Source organism: Eurypyga helias, unplaced genomic scaffold (assembly GCF_000690775.1).
Source record: "Eurypyga helias isolate BGI_N326 unplaced genomic scaffold, ASM69077v1 scaffold5783, whole genome shotgun sequence".
NCBI lineage: Eukaryota > Metazoa > Chordata > Aves > Eurypygiformes > Eurypygidae > Eurypyga > Eurypyga helias.
Window position 1 is genome coordinate 14,334 of NW_010241758.1, and position 23,126 is coordinate 37,459.

The window sequence follows — 23,126 nt, forward strand, 5'->3', positions numbered from 1 at the left end:
CACACATATTGCATTCACTTGGCTTTAGTGGTTTAATCTTTAGCCTAAAGGAGACTTGCACAGAAGTAACATCAGACTGGTAGCTCATAAAATTGACTGGTTTGGAAAGGATTACTTAGGTCTCTGCTGCTGAATTACAATAAAATGTAAAGAAAAATACTAATCAGAATCATTTGGGTAAAAATACAGAGCAAGTGAAGCTCTATGCAAACCTCTAAGTGCAAAGCAAAGAAGGGAGAAAATCCAAAACATTTGGGGATAGTAAGATGCAACAAATTATGGCTACTGTACAGCTCTTCTGTAAATTTACTTGTGCCTTGTTCTTCAGATAACGTGCATTTTATGGATCATTCTATTTTGAAAGGAGTAAAAGAACAATGCTCGGAGACACGTGTAATGTCTCTGGAAATGAGCACATGAAGGAGACCGAAAAGACTAGAACTGTCCTGAAGCACAGAAGAAACCCAATCACATAAAGACAAAGTAGGTTGGTGGCTTAATTTTTTTTTTTTCATTTGTATTACAAAATCCTTTGTCAGCCACTATCCCTTAACCTTAGCCTCTCACACATTCCGCTAGAATAAAGGGGCGGTAGAAGAAACTGAAACCAATTAAAATTGACTCCATTGTACAGAAAAATACTGTTAATGCACAAAATCCCTGTCAAAGGAATCAGACCAAGAATTTAGTAAATACTGAAAAACAGTAAGACACAAATACAGATGTCTACAATTGCATAAAATGGAGCGATTATTTTTGTAGTCTGGCTATTATTTTAATACAGGGGAATTTTTTTTACTGCTTAGGACAAAACGTATTTGTGTTGGGAAGATCGTAAGTGAAACATCTGGCACTGACAAACAACAGACTTAAAATCCCAGAAGTTTTATGTGTCTATAAAACTGCCTTCAGTGTTTATTTACTGTCCCAGCTCACAACAGCATGGATCATCAACGAGGCACGAGAAGAATTAACAGACTAACAATCGCCTAGCATGGCAGTCATGTATGCAAAAGAATGCCTGCTTACAATACACACTTTGTGTTATTAAGTTCCCTGGACATCGTTAAAATAATTCTTTAATGTTTTGTTTGTGAAACTGGTTCAGGAGATAAATAAAAGTTATTCTACTCACCAAAAGCTTCAATCCAGCAATACACATAGGCATGCGAGTAGTCCACTGAAACCACATTGGGACCACTCACATACTTAAACATACACGTTAGTGCTTTACCGGACTGGGGCCTATTAGTAGATACCCTGGTTAGTTAGAATTCCCCATACACTTTCCCCACATGGTCCAGTCACCATTTTGGAGACCATCATGGCTTTGTATTATGTCAAGACACTCGATGGCAGCTTTGGATCTTGAAAAAACAAAAATCTCTGCTTGAAGTATGAAAAGTCATTATTATTTAGTCAAGTACAACAGTTCAAGTTCAGCATGCTAGTCTCTGTAAGTGTTCTGCCTTTCCAACCTTACTTCCAGTAACATTTTCCCCACAGGCACAAATTGCAAATGCTGAAGCAAGAAGAGGCTGACAGAGAAAGGAGGCATTTTTTTACATACTTCGTAGGTCCACCAATACACCAGATGCATTTACTACGTTTTTACACCACGACGGCTTCTGTGCGTAAGTCACCTGTGTAGACTTCCAAACTTAAAACCAACACTTCAAATCTACGCTGTCAGGCTTTCAAATACAGCTTCTTTCTTACAGCTGTCTCCAACTTCTAGAGACATGCTGGTATTTCAGATTGCTCAACAATTTTTCCTACATCTCCTACTACCACAAACAACTATACGAAAGATCATAATGATTCATTAAAAAAACCTTGTAATACATTAACAGGGCCATTTCGGACTGCTGATTCCCAGAACTAATTCTGTGACTTGAACAAAAACATAACAACGTAACTAATTACAAGGGTTTTTTAATGTCAGTATAGACTTGCAACAGAATTGTCACAATCGTATTTCAAAATTACAAACAACGAATGGACATAAATTGTATCTTAAACTTCCTGAGGATCCAGGTGCACACCCCCACTACCCTACTCCAACAGCAAGGGAGTGTATCTGGCTCATTTTGCCCAAAGGAAGCCTTTTTCTCCTTGTAAGTATTTAAAATGCTACTCAGAGAAGCACTCTGTTACCCTTCAGACTCCCTGGAGAAACACCCAGGGATTCTGCTACTACAAGAGTATTCCTCTGCTTCAAAATTAAGGATTGCCAAACCCAAGGGGATGGTATGCTCTGCTGTCAGCTAATGACCCTTGAAATCACCCTTAACACAAACCAAGTTAAGGTAGATGCAAATAAAAATATTTATTTACAAAATATAAAAACAGACAACATTGTTACAAGCATTTATAGATACACGTAACAGAAAGGAAATATATTTAATATATTTACTCCAATGTCCATTTTTAAGGCCTCTCCTATATAATACACAAACCATCAGTGCTTAGCTAACCCAATTCATGAAAGACACAAGCCTAGCATCGTTGGCAACCTGAATGCAAGCTCGCCTGAAGTGTGAGCACACCATTAACCATGTGAAGGACAAGACTCTTCACCACCTGGTAAAAACACGGCCAAATGTTGGGATACGACGTTTGTGCGCTCTGGACTTTTTACATAAACACTACGAACTGGGAATGACATTCCGCACAAACATTTCTGAATGTTTGTCTTACCAGTGGTTCATGACAAAGGCCCAATAGCAGTCATGAGCTACGCTGAGGGCAAAGCGAGTTGGGTGCCCGACCCTCAAACTCTGAGGTACACAGTGAAAACGTCTGCTGAGCCAGTTATATTCACTGTGCTTCTGGTGCTGTAAAGGACACAGAAGGGAAAAACTTCTGTGCTTCAGGAAGTGAACTGGACGACATTAAGACAGTTCTTGCAAAACAGAATGCACCAAGTGGACTGTTTCGTCAGAAATCGATGCCAAGGCTTTTATGTTTATTTGCTTTGAAAGGTATGAGAACAAGTCTTCAGATGGAGTGAGGTTAACACTAACTTGGAAAAATTTACATCTGCCTTAAATATTTACTTTACTTAATTACAAAAACCCCACAAAATATCCTTTTGAAGACATTTCAAGGGGAAAAACATTTGCTTTTTTAGCTTATTATACATACAATTAGATTTTCCTTTGGAAGGCCACGTGGAAGACAACTATGTAAGAAAATGTGACTGTAAAGCTAAAAAAAAAAAATCAGTAGATACATTCAGATGAAACGACAGTCTCGGAAACTACTTTCAAGTCCATTTTCAATGGATTACATTTCGATGCAACGCTATTGCTCCAAGATCGGTAGGACAAATTTAATTATTACTAAATTTATAGCTATGATTAGGGTGTTAACCTCCGCAGGAAACTGGATGAGAAACGTCCTTTGCACCTTCAAGCCAACTTTCAAATTCAATTGAGACAAAGAAGTGACTAGTTGACAAAAGCACACAATACGGCTACAGGTTGCTTTCATCGCTGCCTATGCAAGCACGGGGACCAAATTTAAGACCACAGCATACTCGCATGTTAGGTACTGTCTATGCAAGCTTTTTTTTCTTTTTCCCCGACTTCAGTTTGGGACCAGACTGACTAGATAGCGATTTGGGTTTTCTTATATGATATGCTTTCCTTCCCTTCCTTACCTCAATGGATGGTTTGGGGAAAACATCATCCTTAGCTTCTTCTTTGCCTTTTTCAACTGGAACCCATTCTCCATAGACACTATCAGCTTCTTTTTTCCTATGCTGAGACCCAGATGAAACAGGAAATTCCTTTGACAGGCTGACCTGATTTTTTGGTTGTGGTGGTGGTGCTGGTTTTATGCTGGGAGTCTTAAAAGAAATAAAATTTGAAAGAGTTAAAAACTCTAAACCAGACAATACTCACAATATGTCTAAGAGAAATGCTTTACTGCATATGCTTCATTAAAAAAAAATCATTCTTACTAACGTCAAACCAAAAGCCTTCATAACACCATCATTTTAGCACAGCCCTAAAAAACACACAAGTGAGCAACAAATCACACTGTAAAATGAAATCACTTAGATCAGCTTCAGCAGACGAGTAACCAAAACCTCATTTTCACAATTAACCTTCCTGCTCTCCCTCCACCCCCATCATAAAAAGAACAACCTTATCTGCCGCACGTGCATTCTGTAATGGAAATTTCGAAAATAAAAACCCTGGGCAGCAAAAAAAATTGGCTGTGATATCCACATGATGATTAAAAATCTCAGTATTACTACCATAGAGAAAGCAGTTTTCAACATTTTGTTTTGTTTCGGTTATTTTTTTAATAGCAGCATGAATCTCAAAGTAAATTAAGTCTATCAGCCTGCTTTCCTTAGAAAGTACTGCTCATATATTAAGAGTCTACAGAATTCTCTGAGAGGTTCCTCTTCTAAGAGGCAAACAGAGCCCAGCCAGCTCACAATGTTCAGTAAACTCCTACTATCAAAGGAACATGGATGGGAATGGTAGTAAGGCTAGAATCCAGAAAGAATGGAAAGAATGATACTAAAAGGGTCAGAACTGTGGCCAACAGGCACAGCAGTCCATAACCCCTAAAGAACATTCCCCTTTGGAGCCTGTGCAGAATCCCAAGGTTTCCTGAGCTTTGTCGCACTGCTTACTAACGGTACAATATAAAGCATAAATGTATTTCTACCTTACGTATCATGTAAATCTTGCGTCACAAGCTATATGTTTATATTTTCACTTTGATATAGTACTTTATACCCTGCAAAATCAGAGCAGACTTTCTTGGGCTCAAAACACCCCAAAGATACAAATCCCCATGCTTTGAAGCATCCAAATCTCAGATGCATTTTAAAAAAAAAAAAACCCACACCCAAGCCACTCCCTCATTTTATTCCTTTCAACATGCTCCTACCCAGAAAGTGTGAACACAAGCTCTGACAAGAGTAGAAAGCAGTCCCCCAAGGAGGGAGATTAATGGGACATTTAGACCCAACTAGTATCAGGCAACACCAGTGATCCTCATTCTTAAGACAGCATTTACTTCTCTGGTCACTAATCTCAAACCTAACAGAACTTTCTTCTCCTTTAGTGAACACTTGACACCTACTGAAGAAGCACAGAAGATTTGGAGTCTACACAAAACTGATGGCATCATCTTATTTAGAATACCCCAAAATGCTTTTAGAATTTTGCTGGGGGGTGGGGGGTAGGAGGGTAGGGCTATTTGTCTTTTAAAGAAAAACGATGCCATTCCAAAAGCGTTTTCCAATTCTAACGCTGTTTGCAATTTTATACTGAATTTTTGCAATGAGAACGTGAAGTAAAACCAGTCCTCTTCATGTTATTTAAGCTTTAAAAGCTGCAAAGACAGCAATGAAAACATCACTTTCAATCAAATTATGGGAACTACCACAACTTCACAGACTGCAGGTAAATTTCTTATTGCAGTGAGAGTACTTTTAACATCCCAGGTCAATTTCACCAAGATTATCAATCTCTGCTTAATTTTTGTAAAATTACTTGCGTTATTTAAAAATAACCACAATTAAAATATTTAAAACTAAATAAATACTCACACTTAAATTGAAAAAAATAGGTTTGGGTTCGCTGAGCTTAAAAGGATGATTATAGAAAGGACGTTCTTCCTCTTCTTCATCAGAAACGTGAGGTTTGTTCACTATCACATCATCTGTGCTTTGAGCAATCTTCTTGCATTTCTAAGGTGGGGGGGGGGGTAAAGGGAGGGCACATGATTAAATCTGGACTTTCAACCAAAACATACAAAAAGAACATTTTTACAGAAAAGTGGTTTTCTTTTCTAAAGCAGGAGGTACGAGAAGATCTTTTAGCAATATTACCAGTATATGTACTTCCGACATTTTATACACCTTATCAAACACCTGCCTGTGTCTGCCAGGCACTCATGCAGCGAGTAATTTCACAGACGTAAGACTTCAGCAGAATGCTGTAAAACTTGCCACACAGTGCTAGTTGCAGAATGTGTGTCTAAGGCTGCAAACATTCCAAAGTAGGACCTCACTGGCTGTTTGGCATCCCACATAACTACCATATACTGACAGTTCTATCAGATTGCAGTAACTCACAAAACTACTATGCAAGAAAACCTAAGAATTAAGTTACTAATTCTGAGTTCCACTGGTAGTTCAGGGACCTAGTCAGAAGCAATGGCACCAAAAGAGGTCAGATTTCTTCTGAAATATTTTGTCATTTGCCAGGTACACAAGATATCCCTGTTTTATATTCAACATTAGTCGAATACAGTATAGGTGCTATGAAGATATTGCAGTCAAATGAGAAGAGAACCTCCAGGGTGGGGTGGAGGGAGACATGATACAGAGGCTAGAATTTTATGATTAAAAACTCTTTATAGATCACTGTTATCTGCATTGAGTGTTTACCAGCAGCAACTGTAACTTACGTCACTCCAACATGCATTTGGGAACATTATAGTCTAGTATAATGCTTCTATCCCCATTCATGGAAAGTATACTTAGAAGACATTCAAGGACATAGTATTTCAGGAAACAATGCCAGCTAAGTGAAGCCATCATCTGATATAATTCTAGTTCAAGTTCACACCACTGTAAGTCACGTCACATCTGTTTGATGACCTGATTGTTGGCATAAGGAGCAAACAGGCAGCTCCACCACCAAAAATCAAGACACGTTAAATGGCACTGTTCTCATCAATCCTTATCACCAAAAAAAAAAAAAATTAAGACTCTCACACTCTGCTGTGCTAAGACACCTCCAAACAATGACTGAAGCACATTGTTCAGGCAACAGGAAAAGCCTGCGCTATCTGGAAAGCTAAGCAACAGAATGTATTATCTGTAGCTATTGGTTGGCTCCCAACTAAGCGGGAGCCGTTTGCCCAGTTTGCAGGTTACATGGCAGAGAGGAAGCCGAATGGGCTCTGGCAGGGTTCTCTGCCTGGGCACACTACCATATGACAGTGGCCTGGACTGCTCCTGTGGCCAATTTCAATTCAATAGAACGGGAACATCATCCAACAGATTCCCACAGTTGGAAAGGGCAAGGAAGGGGCAGGTCTGAGGCTTCCAGATTAGCACCAGCCACACCAGATCTTTGTCAGGCTGCATGAAGAACCGCTTAAGATGTCTGCAGGGTGTGCCGGCACAATCTCAGCTTTTGTACTAACACGCACTTCAGCTTCCACCAGCCCACACACACCTAAGAGGTTTTTCAGCAATATGACATTGCTTAATTTCAGGTGTTATTTCTATAAACAGGTATCTCAGAACTGTCACACTGATGATGTAATTAAAAAAATAAGAAAAGAAAAAAGCTGCCTTTTTTTCCCATTCAAAATTTTCTCTTGTGTCTGGGGGGAAAAAATGTAGGGGGATATTAGCAAATTGAACAAGGTGACACTAACACAGTAAAAGGATAAGTAGCACTTTTTTTCCCCACTATCAGAACAAAAACATCCCATTTGCAGACTTGAACTGCAACACCAATTCTCTAAAGTATATTAAAATATACAGAACTGTATGAAACAGGCACTAGATTTTTAGTGATATAATATCATTTAGCAACGTGAAATTCAGTTATCAAAAATAAGAACATAACGAACAGCACCAGAACCAAAGCTAGAAGTGAAAGCTTTGATTTTTATTAACAAGACTGCAGGGAGAGCTACCAATTTATACAACATTAGAACAGAATCAAAGCAAAACAAAATGGATTTTATGCATTTCCATGGAATTAAAAAAACTATTTTCATGTCTTAAAAAAAATAGGTATAGAGAATAAGGGCTCAAACCACAGCCAGATTACACACAAACCAAGCACACAGAATGACAGCTTGCCTAGAAGTCACAAAAAAACCCAATTTGATAATTTTCAGGTTTGATACTGCTGTTCTCCCTTACCTCGGTGAGCTCCTTCAGTGTATCTCTTGATGACTTCTGATTGGCTTTGTCGTCTTTCTTTTGAGACAACAAAGGCATTAGGCTCGGTGGTAAAGGAACACCAGACTTAGCACACATGGCGGCTGCATTAGCTTTGGCTATTTCCAGTAGCTGCGCCTTGTCTAAAAAATATTTTGTAAAAAAAAAAAAATATTTTTACGGATTGTTTAATAATAAATAAGCGTTTATGGCAGACTAAAAAAGTATAAAGGTAAACACAAGATTTTACCTAACACTGTGCATTTTTATGTTCTGTCAAAATAAATAAATTGTACTTAGTTTCTTCAGACTTTTTAAAATTTGGTCTACCCAACACACAAGTGAAAACTGACAATTTAACACAAAGCACCGGAGTCCAAATCACAGCACTCAAAATCCTCCAAACCCCAGAAGTTCTGATGTTTATTTTTACTTCATCAATTCATTCTGGTTTTGGAACTACCGGGTCATTTCTACACAGAATAATTTCAAAGCCTACTTCCTAGCTATCTCTGAAAGGCACTCAAAGGTCTTGAGGTCCCCTCAAGTCCTCCAGTACGTAGCCTGAAAGCAACTTACAACCAAACAACAGAAAAACATCAGCACTGAGTAAGATGTGCAGTTGTGTAAACTACAATTACACACAGAACTGTTAGAAAAACTATTTTGCATTATTAAGAAAAAAAGCACATGTGGCTCTACCACAGAAATGGGAAATGAAAATAAACTACATCCTATATGATCTGCCAGTTAAATGACTCGCTACCACTTCTGCAAGCACACAGCTATACAAGAATCCTAAAAGGACAACATTCCTTTATTTCTTAAGCAGCAATAAAAGCATATATAGTTACAGGCTTGCTGCATCATGATGAAGGCAGATTCAAGGATGCTCTAATTCTCATGTTCTGTCTGACGCTACCTCTCTGGTAGAGGGGTTGCTGTGGTAACTTTATGAGACAAAAGGATCGGAACCTGAGGTCCACAAAAAGGAGGCTTTTCAGAAACTGCCCAAGAGCTCGTCTCTCAAACTTAACCTTTCTTCTCCTTACATAACTTACAAGGCTTCTCTTCCTCCAGTTACAGAAGAAAGATGTAATTCATTGGTATTTTTTTCTTTCATTTTCCCATCAGCTGGAGCTGGGAATATTTTCAGAAATGCATCTCCCCATTAAGTTTTTACCATGGGAAATAGGCAAGACAGAGTAATGGAACCACATGAACAAGCATTACAGCTGATGACAGATCTAAGAACTCTCCAACTGGTACTTCCTTCCAAATGTTCTTTCATGCTCAATTTGCTCTCAGGAAAACTAGAAATTCCTAAGTTTTACAGAGTACTTGGCCTTTACTAACTATTGCAACTAATGGCGTTCCTCAAGACTGCAACATACTACCTTTGGATAAAATCCTCTATAACCAAGATACAACCTGCTCTAAATACACTTTCCTTCAGCTCCAACATAAAAGCTCCTACTGGAAATCACTGCCCAGAAATAATGCACAAAACGACCTGTAAGAAATCTCTTACAAATGCTACAGAGAGACGTTAAAATAAGACTGTGTAGATGAACACAGTGCCACTTAACCATGAAACTACTGAAAACAGAATTATCACTTACCCAAGTCTGTAAGACGTTTAGGTGACCTGCTGGAAAATCGCTCCGATGACCTCGACCTACGACGATCAGGGGATCTGCTGTATCTTCTTCTCCCGGAAGATCTTGATCGTCGTAGTCGAATTGGTGACCTACTCAAGCTCCGCCTTCTTCCTCTTGACCTTGATCGCCTTTGACGAATAGGTGTTCGACTCCTGCTCCGTAATCTGAGTGATATTCTACGATCTCTTGAATCTGACCTCCTCCTTCGTCTGTCAGTAGATCTTGATCTATTTCTCTGAGATCTCTTACGCCTGTCTCTTGATAAAGAACGCCGTCTTCTTGATGCTGACCTTGACCTACTCCTCCTTCTGTGCCTTGACCGTGACAATGAGCTAGACCGAGAGCGACGATTAGATTTTGATCTTGATGCTCTTCTCCGTGTTACTGATCTGGAGCGATTCCGTCTAGAGCGAGATTCAGTATCATATCTCTGGGATCTGTGCTGAGAAGACCTGGAGCGTCTGCTTCTAGACCTCCGTGAAGAGTCTTTGTCTGCTGCTTTTTCAAGAGATTTGGATCGACTCCTTTGGCGAGCCGTAGACCTGGAGCGTCTACGTCTAGACCTCCGTGAAGACTCTTTGTCTGCTGCTTTTTCAACAGATGTGGATCTGGAGCGTCTACGTCTAGACCTCCGTGAAGACTCTTTGTCTGCTGTTTTTTCAACAGATGTGGATCTACTCTTCTGGTGAGCAGCAGACCTGGAACGCCTATGTCTAGATCTCCGTGAAGACTCTTTGTCTGCTGCCTTTTCAATAGATGAAGATCTACTCTTTTGGAGAGTAGGAGATTTTGAGTGTCTGCTTACCGATCTTCGTGAAGACTCTACATCAGACATTTTATCAACAGATTTGGATCTAGATTTTTCACGTTCAGAAGACTCAGAACGTCTACTGTCAGGTATAAAGGAAGAGTCCTGTTCCTCCAGCCTCTCAAGAACCATGGAATCCTGTTTATCTTCATCTTCCAGGGAGGGCTCCACATCCTCACCCTCTTCACCAGTGGTAGACCTTGACTCATGCTCATCTGATGATGTGGAGTCTCTTCGTTCAGCTGTCGAGGAGGGCTCCACATCATCTGCTTCTTCACCAGTGGTAGACCTCGATTCACGCCCATCAGGGGATGAGGAACGTCTGTGTTCAGTTGTCAGAGAGGGTTCCATATCCTCTCCTTCTTCACCGGCAGTAGACCTTGACTCATGCTCATCCGATGATGTGGAATCTCTTCGTTCAGCTGCCAAGGAGGGTTCCATATCCTCCACATCTTCACCAGTTGTAGACCTCGACTCACGGTCATCGGAGGATGTGGAGTGTCTACGTTCAGCTGTCGAGAGCTCCTGGTCCTCTGCTTCTTCACCAGTGGTTGACCTTGACTCACGTCCATCAGGAGACACAGAGCGTCTTTGTTCAGCTGTCAAAGAGGGTTCCAAATCCTCTGTTTCTTCACCAGTTGTAGACCTCGACTCACCGTCATCAGAGGATGTGGAGTGTCTACGTTCAGCTCTCAAACAGGGCTCCCCATCTTCTATATCTTCCCCAGCAGTAGACCTTGAATCATGTTCATCAGAGGATGTGGAGTCTCTTCGTTCACGTGCCAAGGAGGGTTCTGCATCGTCTCCCTCTTCCCCAGCGGAAGACCTTGACTCATGGTCATCAGAAGACACGGAGCCTCTACGTTCCGCTGTCAACGGCTGCTCCAGATACTCTGCCTCTTCACCAATGCTGGATCTTGACTCATGCTCATCAGGGGATGTGGAGCGCCTATGTTCAGATGTCAAAGAGGGCTCCCGATCATCCACTTCTTCATCTATGGTAGATTTCTGGTCATGGCCCTCAGGGGACACAGATCTTCTATGTTCAGAAGTCAAAGAGAACTCCACACCTTCTTCCTCCATGGGAGATTTCAGCTCATGACCTTCCTGATATGAGGATGTGGAATGTCCTCGTTCAGGTGTCAGAGAAGGCTCTAGATCCCCTGCTTCTTCACCAAGGCCAGATTTCACACTGTAGCCATCAGGGGACATGGAGCACGCACTTTCCGGCATTAAAGGCGGCATTGCACCATCCATTTTTTCAGCAGAGTCATCAGGGGACATGGAGGCTCTATCATTTAGCGTCAAAGGCTCAACACTGCTTGCTATTCCAACAGTGGGGAATGCCAGCTCCTGGCCATCAGGGTATGCTGCATGTTCATTTTCAGGTGTTGGAGAAAACTCTCGCACATCTGCTTTCTGAATAGTGGTGAATCTTACCTCCTGGCTCTCAAAAGACAAAATACGTTCATTTTCAGGTGTCAAAGAAGAATCCATATCCTCTGTTTTCTCAGCATGAGTTAATCTTGCTTCATACTCTTCAGGGGACAGATCATGTTCATTTTCAGATGCCAGAGAAGGTTCCTTAGCCTCTACTTTTTCAGCAGGGCTAGACTGCAGCTCTTGACCTTCAGGGGACATGGTACATTCACCTTCAGACAAAGACAACTCCTGCACCTCTGTTTTCTCAACAACAGTAGACTGCAACTCCTGGCTATCAGTGGACACTGAACTTTCACTTTCAGATGTTGCAGAAGATTCCTCAGTTTCTTCTTTTTCCACAGGACTGGATCTCAAATCACGGCCTTCAGGGGATACATCATATTCATTTTCTGACAGCAAAGAACACTCCTGCACCTCTGTTTTTTCAGTAAGAGCAGAGAGCAACTCCTGCCCTTCCGGGGATGCAGCATATTGACTGTCTGGTATTAGTGAAGGCTCTTGCACCGTTTTCTCAACAAGGGTAGACTCTAATTCTTGGCCTTCAGCGAAGACGCTATATTCACTGTGGGCTGTCAGAGAAGGCTCCTGTATCTCTTTTTCAGCAGGGCTGCCTGCCACTTCCTGGCCCTCAGGAGACATAGCGTATTCATTTTCAGACAGCAGAGAACACTCCTGTACCTCTGTGTTTTCAGCAATGGAAGATGGCAACTCATGATCTTCAGCAGACACAACATATTCATTGTCAGGTACGACAGAAGCCTCCTGCATCTCTACCTTTTCAGGAGAGCTACATCGCAACTCCTGACCCTCCCAAGACACAGCATATTCATTTTCAGATGTCAGAGCAGGCTCTTCTACTTCTACTATCTTTTCAACAGGGGCTGACGGCAACTCCTGGCTCTCAATGGACACTGAACACCTGTCTTCAGACATCCGATAAAGTTCCAGCATCTCTGTTTTTTCAGCAGGGGTTGATGTCAACTCTGGGCCATCAAACCTTATTGTGTATTCGTTTTCAGACACTTGAGAAGGCTCCTCTACCTCAACTTTTTCAAAAGGGGTGGACGCCAACTCACGACCATCAGAGGAAGCTGAACATCCGCCTTCCAGTGTCAGAGGTGGCTGCTGCACCTGTATTTCTTCATTGTAGGCAGATGTCAACTTGTGGCCATCAGGGGATGCAACGCATTTCAGTTCAGATGACTTTTGCGCCTCTACTTCTTCTGCAGGGATGGGTGTTAATTCATGACTATTGGGCAACAGGAAAAGCCCTGCTTCGGATGTCAGAGAAGTCAGCGGGGCCTGGAGTTTTTCAATAGGTGTGCTTACTGATTCACAAACATCAGCAGACCTGGAAAACCTGCTTTCTGGTGGGAGTGAAGGCTTCTGCATCTCCATGTTTTCAACTGCAGTGGATGTCAATTCATAGCCTTCAGGTAGGACAGAACACCTAAGCTCAGATGCCAAAGACAGTTCTGCACCTTCTGTTTTCTCAAAGTAATTGTGTTTTGATTCATGGTCATCATGGCACACAGGAATTCCACTTTCAGACATCAAGAAAGCTCCTGTACTCTCAGTTTTTCCACCAGGCAGGTATCCTGATTCATGCATTTCAGAAGATTCAGAGCAGTCAATTTCAAGTACTTGTGAAAGTGTCGGACCATCTACATCTTTGTCAACAGATGATCTGGACTCATAAACTTCAGAAGATTTGCAACTTTGGCCTGCAGTTGTCAGTACAACTTCTTGCATTTTTTCAAAAGATGATGCTGAAATGAGGTCATGCGAGACCTCAACAGGACCACGCTCTGACGTCAGGGAAGCACCTGGAGCCTCGACTTGTTCAACAGGTAAAGATCTTTGTTCATTTCCATCAGGTGGCTTGAAGGACCCACTTTGAGACATCAGTGGAAGCTCCTCTGCTTGTGCGGCAAAGCTGGATCCTGATTCATGTCCATCAGGAGACTTTTCAACAGGCAGGGGGGCTGACTCGTAGACATCAGGGAACACAGAGCAAGCGCCTTCAGGTGCTGGAAAAGACTTCTGAGCCTCTGTTATTTCAGAAGATAGCAACCTTGACTCAGAGCTGTCAGCCAATGTGGAATATTCACTTTCAAGGTCTCTTTTTTCAGTGGGGATATGTCTTAATTCATGACCGTCAGAAAGTAAACTTTCAGACAACTGAGAAGACCCCTGAACCTCTGTTCTTCCAGAGGACAAGGAGATTGTCTTGTAATCATCAGAAGACACAGAGCATCCACTTTCAAGTGTCAGAAGAGGCTCCGGACCCTCTACTTCTTTGAGAGCGGTAGATCGCAATTCATCTTCATGTGATGTGGAGAGCTGAAATTCTGTTACTGAAGTGGTTTCTGGACCTCCACTTTTTTCAACAGATGACGATCTTGACTGGGATGTGGAGCATGTAAGTTCAGGTAGTGATGACGACTCCAGGGCCACTGCCTTTTCAGCTGATCCATTTTCAGATGTCACAGAAAGCTCCGAAACCAATATTTTTTCCATAGGCATGGATCTCAATTCCTCGTCATTTGGGGTTTTGGAGCTATCAAATTCAGGCATCACAGAGGGTTGCGGACTCACTGCTTTTTCAACAGATGAAGAGCTTTCCTCAAGACTGTCAGAAGTTTTGGAAAATCCACTTTCAGGTGCTGGTGGCAGCTCTGGGCCATTGACTCCTTCAATAGATGTGGGACCATTAGAGGATTTGGAGGAGCTGCCTTCACTTGCAAGAGAAGGTTGAGGAACTTCTACTTTTTCAAGACATTTGGTTGACTCCTGAAGTTCAGAAGACTCCACACACTTGCTACTGCCCTTTACTGAGGACAGCTTACTGTCTTTTTTTTCTATAGATTTGGACCTTGATTTAACACTATCAGAGGACTTGGAACGTTTCCGTTTGGACTTTTTTGAAGACTCCTTGCGCTTTTTTTCAACAGACCTAGACCTAGATTTGTAACGTTCAGAAGATTTTGAGCGGCGACGCTTAGATTTTCGTGAGGACTCCTTCTTTTTTTCCACTGATTTGGATCTAGACTTGTAACCGTCAGAGGATTTTGAGCGCTGACGTTTAGACTTCCGCGATGATTGCTTTCGATCTCTTTTTTCTACTGATCTGGACCTAGACTTGTAACGATCAGAGGACTTTGAACGCTGACGTTTAGACCTCCGCAGGGATGCCTTCCGACCTCTCTTCTCAACAGATCTTGACCTAGACTTCGAACGATCAGAGGAACCAGACCCTCTATGTCTGAACCTCCATGAGTATTCTTTGCCCCCTCTCTTTTCTGAAGACCTGGATCTAGATTTGGAATGGTCAGAGGACCTGGAACGTCTGCGGCGGGATCTCCAGGAGGACAATCTGCTCCCCCTCTTTTCCACCGACCGCGATTTAGACCTGTAGCGGTCAGATGACCTGGAACGTCTGCGCCCAGACCTTCGGGAGGACAGTCGCTTTTCCACTGACTGCGACTTAGACCTGTAGCGATCAGATGACCTGGAACGTCTGCGCCCAGACCTTCGGGAGGACAGTCGCTTTTCCACTGACCGTGATTTAGACCTGTAGCGGTCAGACGACCTGGAACATCTGCGTCCAGACCTTCGCGATGACAGTCGCTTTTCCACTGACCGCGATTTAGACCTGTAGCGGTCAGATGACCTGGAACGTCTGCGCCCAGACCTTCGGGAGGACAGTCGCTTTTCCACTGACCTGGACTTGGACCTGTAGCGGTCAGAAGACCTGGAACGTCTACGTCTGGACCTTCGGGAGGACAATCGCTTTTCCACCGATCTGGATTTAGATCTGTAGTGGTCAGATGACCTGGAACGCCTACGTCTGGACCTCCCAGAGGACAATCTGCTTCCTCTTTTTTCTGCTGATCTGGATTTAGACCTGTAACGGTCAGATGACCTGGAACGTCTGCGTCTGGACCGCCGGGAAGACACTCTCTTCTCCACAGATCGGGACCTAGATTTGGAATGCTTTTTTCTGGAATCTGAATGGTTTCTACTCCTAGATCGTGCTCTCTTAGATGTCAAACGCCTGGAAGTAGAACGCGACCTCGATTTTTTCTTCCGCTTCCTAGACCTGGACTGAGACTTGGAATGACTCCTTTTTTGTTTCTTTGCATCATGTTTTTTATCAGTGCTTCTATGGCTACTTTTTTCAATAACTTTCTCAAGCCTCATCAGAGTCTCCCTCATTCGTGCTGCCACATCAGGTTGCACCTCAGATGTTTCTGAATCTCTTTTCTCTGACTCCCGTTCTGGAGTTGCTTCTTTGACAGACTCAGCCTGTGGAATGACTTCCGACTGACTTTCCTCTGCCACAGGTACTGGAACTGCTTCTCCACCACTCTCGGGTACTGGAGCTGCTTCCAAATCTTTTGTCTCTGCCTCCAACCTCACAGCTGCTTCTGCATCTTTCAGCTCTACAACAGTCTCAGGAAAAACAGCTGTTTCCAAATCTTTTGGTTCTGACACATGAGCTGGACTTGCTTCTAGCTGGTTTGTCTCTCTGATTATTTCAGATTTAGGAGTCCCTGTTGAATCTTTTTCATCTGCTGCATGTGAAGAACTAAAACCTGTTTCTGCCATGAAAGGCTCAGATGCCAGAGCTTGCTCTGCGTCCTTCTTCTCAACCAGTATCTCGCATTCCTGAGCTTGACCTGGAACTCTGACATCCTGAATTTGTTGACCCTGTGCCCCTTCTGCATATTGTACTTCTGCTGCCAGAAGTGTTGTTTCCAGATCTTTCATGTCCCCTGGTTTTGGAACAGCTTCAGAAGATTTCATTTCAGCTGCACTTGAGATTTCTGGAGCTTCTTCTGTACTTTTCCATTCTGCAGCTGGTTTTGATTCTAGAATTGCTTGCAGATTTTCTTGCCTTTCAGTGTGCAAAGATTCTGGAACAATCTCCAAAGCATCCTCTAAAACACACATTGCCTCCTCATTTCCAGACTTTTGGGAAGTTTCTAAACCTTGAATATCCATGTGTACCTCAGGCTCTTCGACTGTTTCAGAACCTTTCAACTCTGCTGTTGCAGATTCTTTTGTACCTTCCAACAGCGTCACTTCTCTGGCTTCTGCTGCTGCTGCCTCCAAATACTTTGCTTTCTCCACTTCTGAAGCTTCTTCCAAACCTTTTAGATTGATGAGTGAGGGCTCATTTTTTTTGGTGCTTGTCTTCCGTGTTGCAATTATATATTCTACAGTGGGTCCCTGAGTTCTCACATCTGTCGCAATCTTGGATTCCAAAGTTCCTTTCAAGTTTCTCACTTCTGTCACTATTTCTGGTGCCACAGTTTTTTCTTCCACTCTGGGCAAAGACTCTAATATTGCTTCTGAATGAACTAATATTTGCTCCTGTACAGATTTTAAATTTGTTTCTACAGTTTGCACAGGTTCTAGTATTGCTTCTTTGCTCCCTGCTTTTACTTTGTTTGGATCTACCTCAGATGCTAATGTCCTTCCCAAGACTTGCATTAGTGTCCTTTGTTCAGAACCCATTTCCACATCTTTTACCTCTGCAACTGCCTCAACTTCTGACAAGGTGTCTAAACCTCTCACTTCTACAGTGGCAGAACTGGTAGCTAGTTCAGAATCCTTTATCTCCCCTACCACCACAGTTGCAGAGGTTCTTGTATGTGTAATGACCTGAGAATGTGACATCAGGGAACTTTCTGCTTTGCTTGCACCAAGAGATGCAGCAAGTGTTTCTGTGTGTCTCGGTTCTCTCTCTGCTGTGGATTTCAAATGCATCATTCTTGCTAATGACTCTCTCACTGGTTCCATGTTTACACATGCAGCCATAGTTTCAGGCGTCCTTTCTGACCTTTCTTCTGACGCAAGAAGTCCTGGACTTGCTTCCAAGATGTTGCTACCCGTTCTGGATCCAGAACAAACATTTTCTCCTAAGCCTCTTGCCACTGCAAGGGTTCCAGGCTGCAAGACTGCTTCCAAAGCTTGTATCTTTGCCATATCTACAGACACATTATCTCCTAAATCTCTCACACCTTTCGTGTGCAGCTGTGATGAATAGGTCTTCATCTCTGTCCCAGCTCTGTCAAATGCTGCAGGTCCTGTAGTTGTTTCCAAATTTCTCACAGATCCCACTTTCATAGCCAGGACACCAGCATCTGAGCCAGATTCTACTCCTGTCATACTATCTAGATTTATCCCTGAATCTTTTGACTCTGCTGTTGAATCCAGCGCTGCTGCTAAACCTTGGGCCACAGTCCCACAATGCACAGCTTCTTCCGAAGCTTTCACACCTTCCATTTGCAGAGACAAGTGAGTTGATTCCAAACCTCTCACATTTGATTCGCTCTCAGATCTTGATTCTCTCAGCTCCTCTGGTTGTCTCAGTAATGAAGTACTTTCTGAATCTTTTGCCTCTGGTACAGCTACAGGCTTGAGAGTGGATTCTGAAATTTTTGACGCATTAGTATCTTCCAGGTGCAGAGCAGCTTGACTTGTTTCTAGACACTTTATTCCTGTTTGTGCTGCAACTCCCGCAGTTGCTGGTGGACCTTCAAGACCCTCCGCCATCTGGATTTCTGGAGTTGTTTGAGGAACGAAGGTCTGCCCAACCGCTACGGGTTCTAAAATCACTCTCAAACCTTCTGCCTCTGCAACCACATTCACTGCTGTCAATGCTGCTGAAAGTGAAGATTCCTGGGTTCTAGCCACACTACTTGTTTCTGTCAAGACTTGAGGTTGTAGGAACACTCCTGATGCCTTCAGCACTGTTGCAGGATCAGCAGTATCTTCCACACCTTTGACTACTTTAACCTGCAGATCTTCTCGAGCTGCTTCAACATCTTCTGCTGTAATACCCACTGGTTCCACGATTGTTTCCAAAGTTTTGGGCTTTACTGCAGCAATTGGCTGCAAAACTTCTTCCAAAGCTTTCACATCTTCCATATGCGCAGAGCTTCCAGTTGGTTCGATATCCTGCACTTTTGTAACAGCTCCTGGTCCCTGGGGTATTTTGGCACTTTTCATTTCCACCTGGGTCACAGCCATTGCTGCAGATAGTTTAGAAGGATGTTGCAAAGATACATCTGCCCTCAAGACACTTGAACCCTCCATGGAGCTGCGCTGCATCACTCTCAAGTAATCAGTTATAACTGAGGGCTTCAGGGCCGGCTCCAGAGTTCTGCTCACACTCCCTAACTCCCAAGATCTTTCCACATTTTTCACACTTCCCATGTAGAGAGATTTTTCAGTTGCTTCTGGAAGTTTCACTTCTTGCACGGCCACAGGCACGTGAGCTACCTTCAAAGTATTCAAATCTGCCCGATTTGCAGATTCAGGAATTGTTGTCACATCACTTGCCAAAGACACATATTGTGAAGTTGCTACTATCTCTCTAGCTCCCCCCTGTGCCGCAGATTGTAGAGGTGCTTCTGAATATTTCAACACCTCCATGGCCTCAGACTCCAGAGCTATATCCAAAGCTCTTACTTCCCCAGTGCCTTTAGATTTCAGAGTAACTTCCGAACCTTCTAGTGCTTCTACTACCTCGGAAGCAAGAGCTGCTGACGTATCTTTCTGAATTTCAGCTGTAGTGGCAACTCCAGGTGGGATGCTAGACAAAGTATCATTTCCAGTATCAACAAGAACACTCTTTTCACTCGCATTAATAGCTACAGGATAAATATTTTCATGAGACTGTTTAATTTGTTCTTCTCTAGTGCAAATTTGAGTTATACTAGCATTTCCTTGAATATCAGGTTGGCTGCCTTCTAAATTAAATGGAGGATTTGTTGCACACAAAGTCTCCTTCTCACTTCCAAGATTTTCTGCAGATGGCTGAGAATCAGTTCCTGAAGGAGGAATAAGTCCTAAAGCTTGTCTATCAAACTCCTCACTTGCCTGTAAGCACAGTCCTTGTGGCTGCGCATGGACAGCCAGACTTGCATCTCCAGATCCTCCATGCTGTGCACTCAATTTGGAGCTTGATTTCTCTGGCATCAACTGAGAAGCAGGCTGCAAGTCTGCATGTTCTCCATGACGCACACTCAACTTTGACTCCTTTGGCTGCTTTTTATGTTTTTTCTCTTTCTTCCTTTTCTTCTTCTTTTTCTTCTTCTTCTTGCTTTTGTGTTTCTTGTTCTTCTTTGATTTTTTCCTAGGAATTTCATCTTCAGCAGTAGAACTTCTTTTTGTAGACTTAGTACTACTTTTCACAGTATTTTTGTCTACATCTAGAAAAAATGATATTTTCCTTGTAAATGTTATTAAAACTACATTTTAAAAATTCTTTTAGACTGGTGATCAAATACATGGACACATGCACAAAAAATTTAAACTTGAAACCCACGCCTTCTTCACTGAACTACCAAACACAAATGGCACACAGTCCTCTTACCCTCCCTTCTCAGGAGTCACTTGAGGTAAAAATAATTCATTCTTCTCTCAAAAAGTTAACCAAATCTTCTCAAGCAGCAACACAGTTCCAGCAGGAACCTGACTCTTTTCCGAGCAGTAGCTGGATATACTTCCACTTATATTCAACTGGGTAGTGCATTCTTCCAGCAGGCTGGAGATGTGATTTTAAACTATACCAAACTGCACATGGAAGTGAAACAAGAACTCCCATTTTCCAGACAAATCGTCTAAGTGGTGGTATGCTTATTGTATAAAATGCAGCCAGCCCATTACCCCCTACTACGTTTTAATTTGTGAGTGAGCCACGTATTACTAGTGTGTTAGAAATTATCTAAGCCTATTTACTGATCAAGTTCCTCATCATGTTCTTCAAACAAATTTTGGGAAACAGCCTCTACTTCCCCAGTCCCAAATAAGTTGTAAGACACTGCAGACAACCATCTGTGCAGACTGGACTGCAGTTACCACAAGCAACTGCAAACCTGCAAGTACCTAAAAGAGTTTTTGCTTCAAACAGGAAAGTAACAATAAATTCAGGCGATTGTAGGGACAAGCAGGCATAGAGGAGAAAGGGAAAGAAGATGACTGAGGTTTCAATCACCTTTTAATTCCATACCTCATTTCACTCTCAATTTAACCTGTGTTAGGCTGTTACCTTTCTTTGAATCTAGTGCCATGTTTTCATGAGAAAGGCACTTCAAATAGAGGCGACTTGTTAGAATTTCTGTGAAATATGAGCTACATAATCAAATCTGATTGCATGTGATGTTCAACGATTATGATGGCCAGTGCAGCAATATGGATTCCCCAATTATAATCTGGCTATGATTACAAAACATACTTTCAAGTGAGTAATCCAAAATCATTCAAAACCTATTGGTAACTGAACTGTAGTACTATTAAATAAACATGACTTAAAATTCCATAAACAAGTATCACACATAGTTTTAAGCAGACATATTTTTATGGAATAATGAGCTTAACAAAAAACTGTTTCCACCAACATTGCTGTGAATGCAGTGAGAGGACAATGTAGCAGAGTCAAATGACCTTTTTTGCACTGCATTTTCAGATAATCTCCATCATCCGACAGCAAGGCTAAACTCCTTTCCAGATACGAACAGTGGGAACGTTTATCATAAGTTAAATTTATTAACTTTCAGGTTAACAGGTCTCACTTACTTATTACCATGTTAGCTTGCCTCATTCTTCCACAACAAAAGAACAAAAATACAACAACAAAACCCAACACACCACCATAAAAAACAGATGCTAAAGTGCTGCATGTACAGCCTAAGTGAAAGACTGTTGAAAAGGCTCACAGTAAAGCCACTTCATTAATTAAAAAGCAATTCCAAAACCCTGCAGAATCTCTGAAAGAAACATTTTTTTTCTACACCACTTCTTTAAGAAAAAAAAACACATCCCTCCACAACTATACTTACCAAGCACATAGCTGCCACCTATGTTTCAAATCCAAAAAATTGGAAATGCAGTAATTACAGCCTTCATCTCACTAACTCTCCCATTTCAGACATTTTACAGAAAGGACTAGTCCCATGAGAAGAGATACTCATATGCAACCGTTTGGCATAATAAATCCAGCAATTTATTGAAGTTTTGAGATTTCCACATAAAAATTTCTTAACCTTTGGAAGATTGCAGTCTGAGTGTCTACATTTTAAAGATAAGTGCATTATTCACTTTAAACAACTAAACATCTTACTCTGAAAGAAGAGTTAATCATACAGTTCTGAATTCTAGTAATTTTTAGAAATAATCTTACAAACCAATCCAAAACAACACAACAAACAATGCTTCTATCTATCAGCACCAGCTCACTGAGACCTTGAAGTAGGTATATACAAAATAAAACACAATTTATAAGTGGCTATTGTTTATACTTTTTAGCATTATTGTAATGGAGAAAAAAGAAAAACGTTTTTGCTCATCAAGTAATGCTTTCATATAATAACCACCTTCAATATTTAAATTATTTATTTCTCTGTCCATTTATGGTTGTAAATCACACTAGACAAAAAAAACCCCACTAAACAAACATGACGATACACATACAACTTCTCAGATGAAGCTCAGTGACAGGAGCAGTACTGAAAAGTCCTTTTTAATTTCTGTAAAATTGAATCTATTTTAAGCACTATGACAACCTTCTTAAACAAGAATATATTTGCCAAATGTGATTTCATTTACCTGATTTGCACTGCAGCTCTGTATCAAGGGCTCCAGAGAGCACTTCCTCTATTTTCTGCACTATCTGATCATTCTGACGACTCCCAGCACCAGCAACAGTGTCATCTGAAGGGTTGGCTTGCTCAGCTGGGATTGTGTCACCATTGGGCTGGCCTTCTACCTTTCCACTAACCAAAAAAAATATCAACATAATACAAGCAATTTTGAGCCTTTTTTGACTTTAAAAAAAAAAAAATCATAAGCATTATATTCAACCCTTCAAAACAGTCCTGTAGCCTCCTGAAGAAGCCAAGCTTTTAGTGAAACACCTAGCTTTTGATTAACTTTCACTTACAACAGATCACGCTCTGACAACTTGAGCATTAGGCACAAGGGAGGAAAACGCTCCTGAACGTGCCACAGTCCCCGTGCCTTCCTTAAGAACTCGTATAGGCTCCCCTCACAAAATAAGCACCCATCGCTCGCTTTTCTCTGACAGATGTGCGAGACGATCTCGCAAAGGCTGGAGAAAAGCAGGCGAACTTAGACGTGGTAAAACAAATCGCACAGACGCTCGCTCCTTGCCCCTACACAGGAGGCCGACACCGACAACCCGTGAGCGAAAACGGGTACGCGTCCGTCACAACGCGTGCCCCCGCCTGCCCCTCCCCCCTTTCTC

At 42.0% G+C, this 23,126-nt stretch overlaps 1 protein-coding gene across 1 annotated transcript in view; it reads right to left on the reverse strand.

Moving 5' to 3' along the window:
* The window catches only part of LOC104507526 (protein SON-like), a gene marked incomplete at its 5' end in the record, with an annotated part of 36,830 nt that extends 14,195 nt beyond the window's left edge, over positions 1–22,635 (reverse strand). The window contains 7 exons of the mRNA XM_010148843.1: positions 3,665–3,853; positions 5,579–5,719; positions 7,919–8,079; positions 9,559–10,160; positions 10,227–16,875; positions 17,005–19,692; positions 22,469–22,635. Of these exons, the coding sequence (XP_010147145.1) occupies positions 3,665–3,853; positions 5,579–5,719; positions 7,919–8,079; positions 9,559–10,160; positions 10,227–16,875; positions 17,005–19,692; positions 22,469–22,635 (10,597 nt within the window). The remainder of the gene's footprint in view (positions 1–3,664; positions 3,854–5,578; positions 5,720–7,918; positions 8,080–9,558; positions 10,161–10,226; positions 16,876–17,004; positions 19,693–22,468) is intronic.
* Between the last annotated feature and the right edge of the window lie 491 nt (positions 22,636–23,126).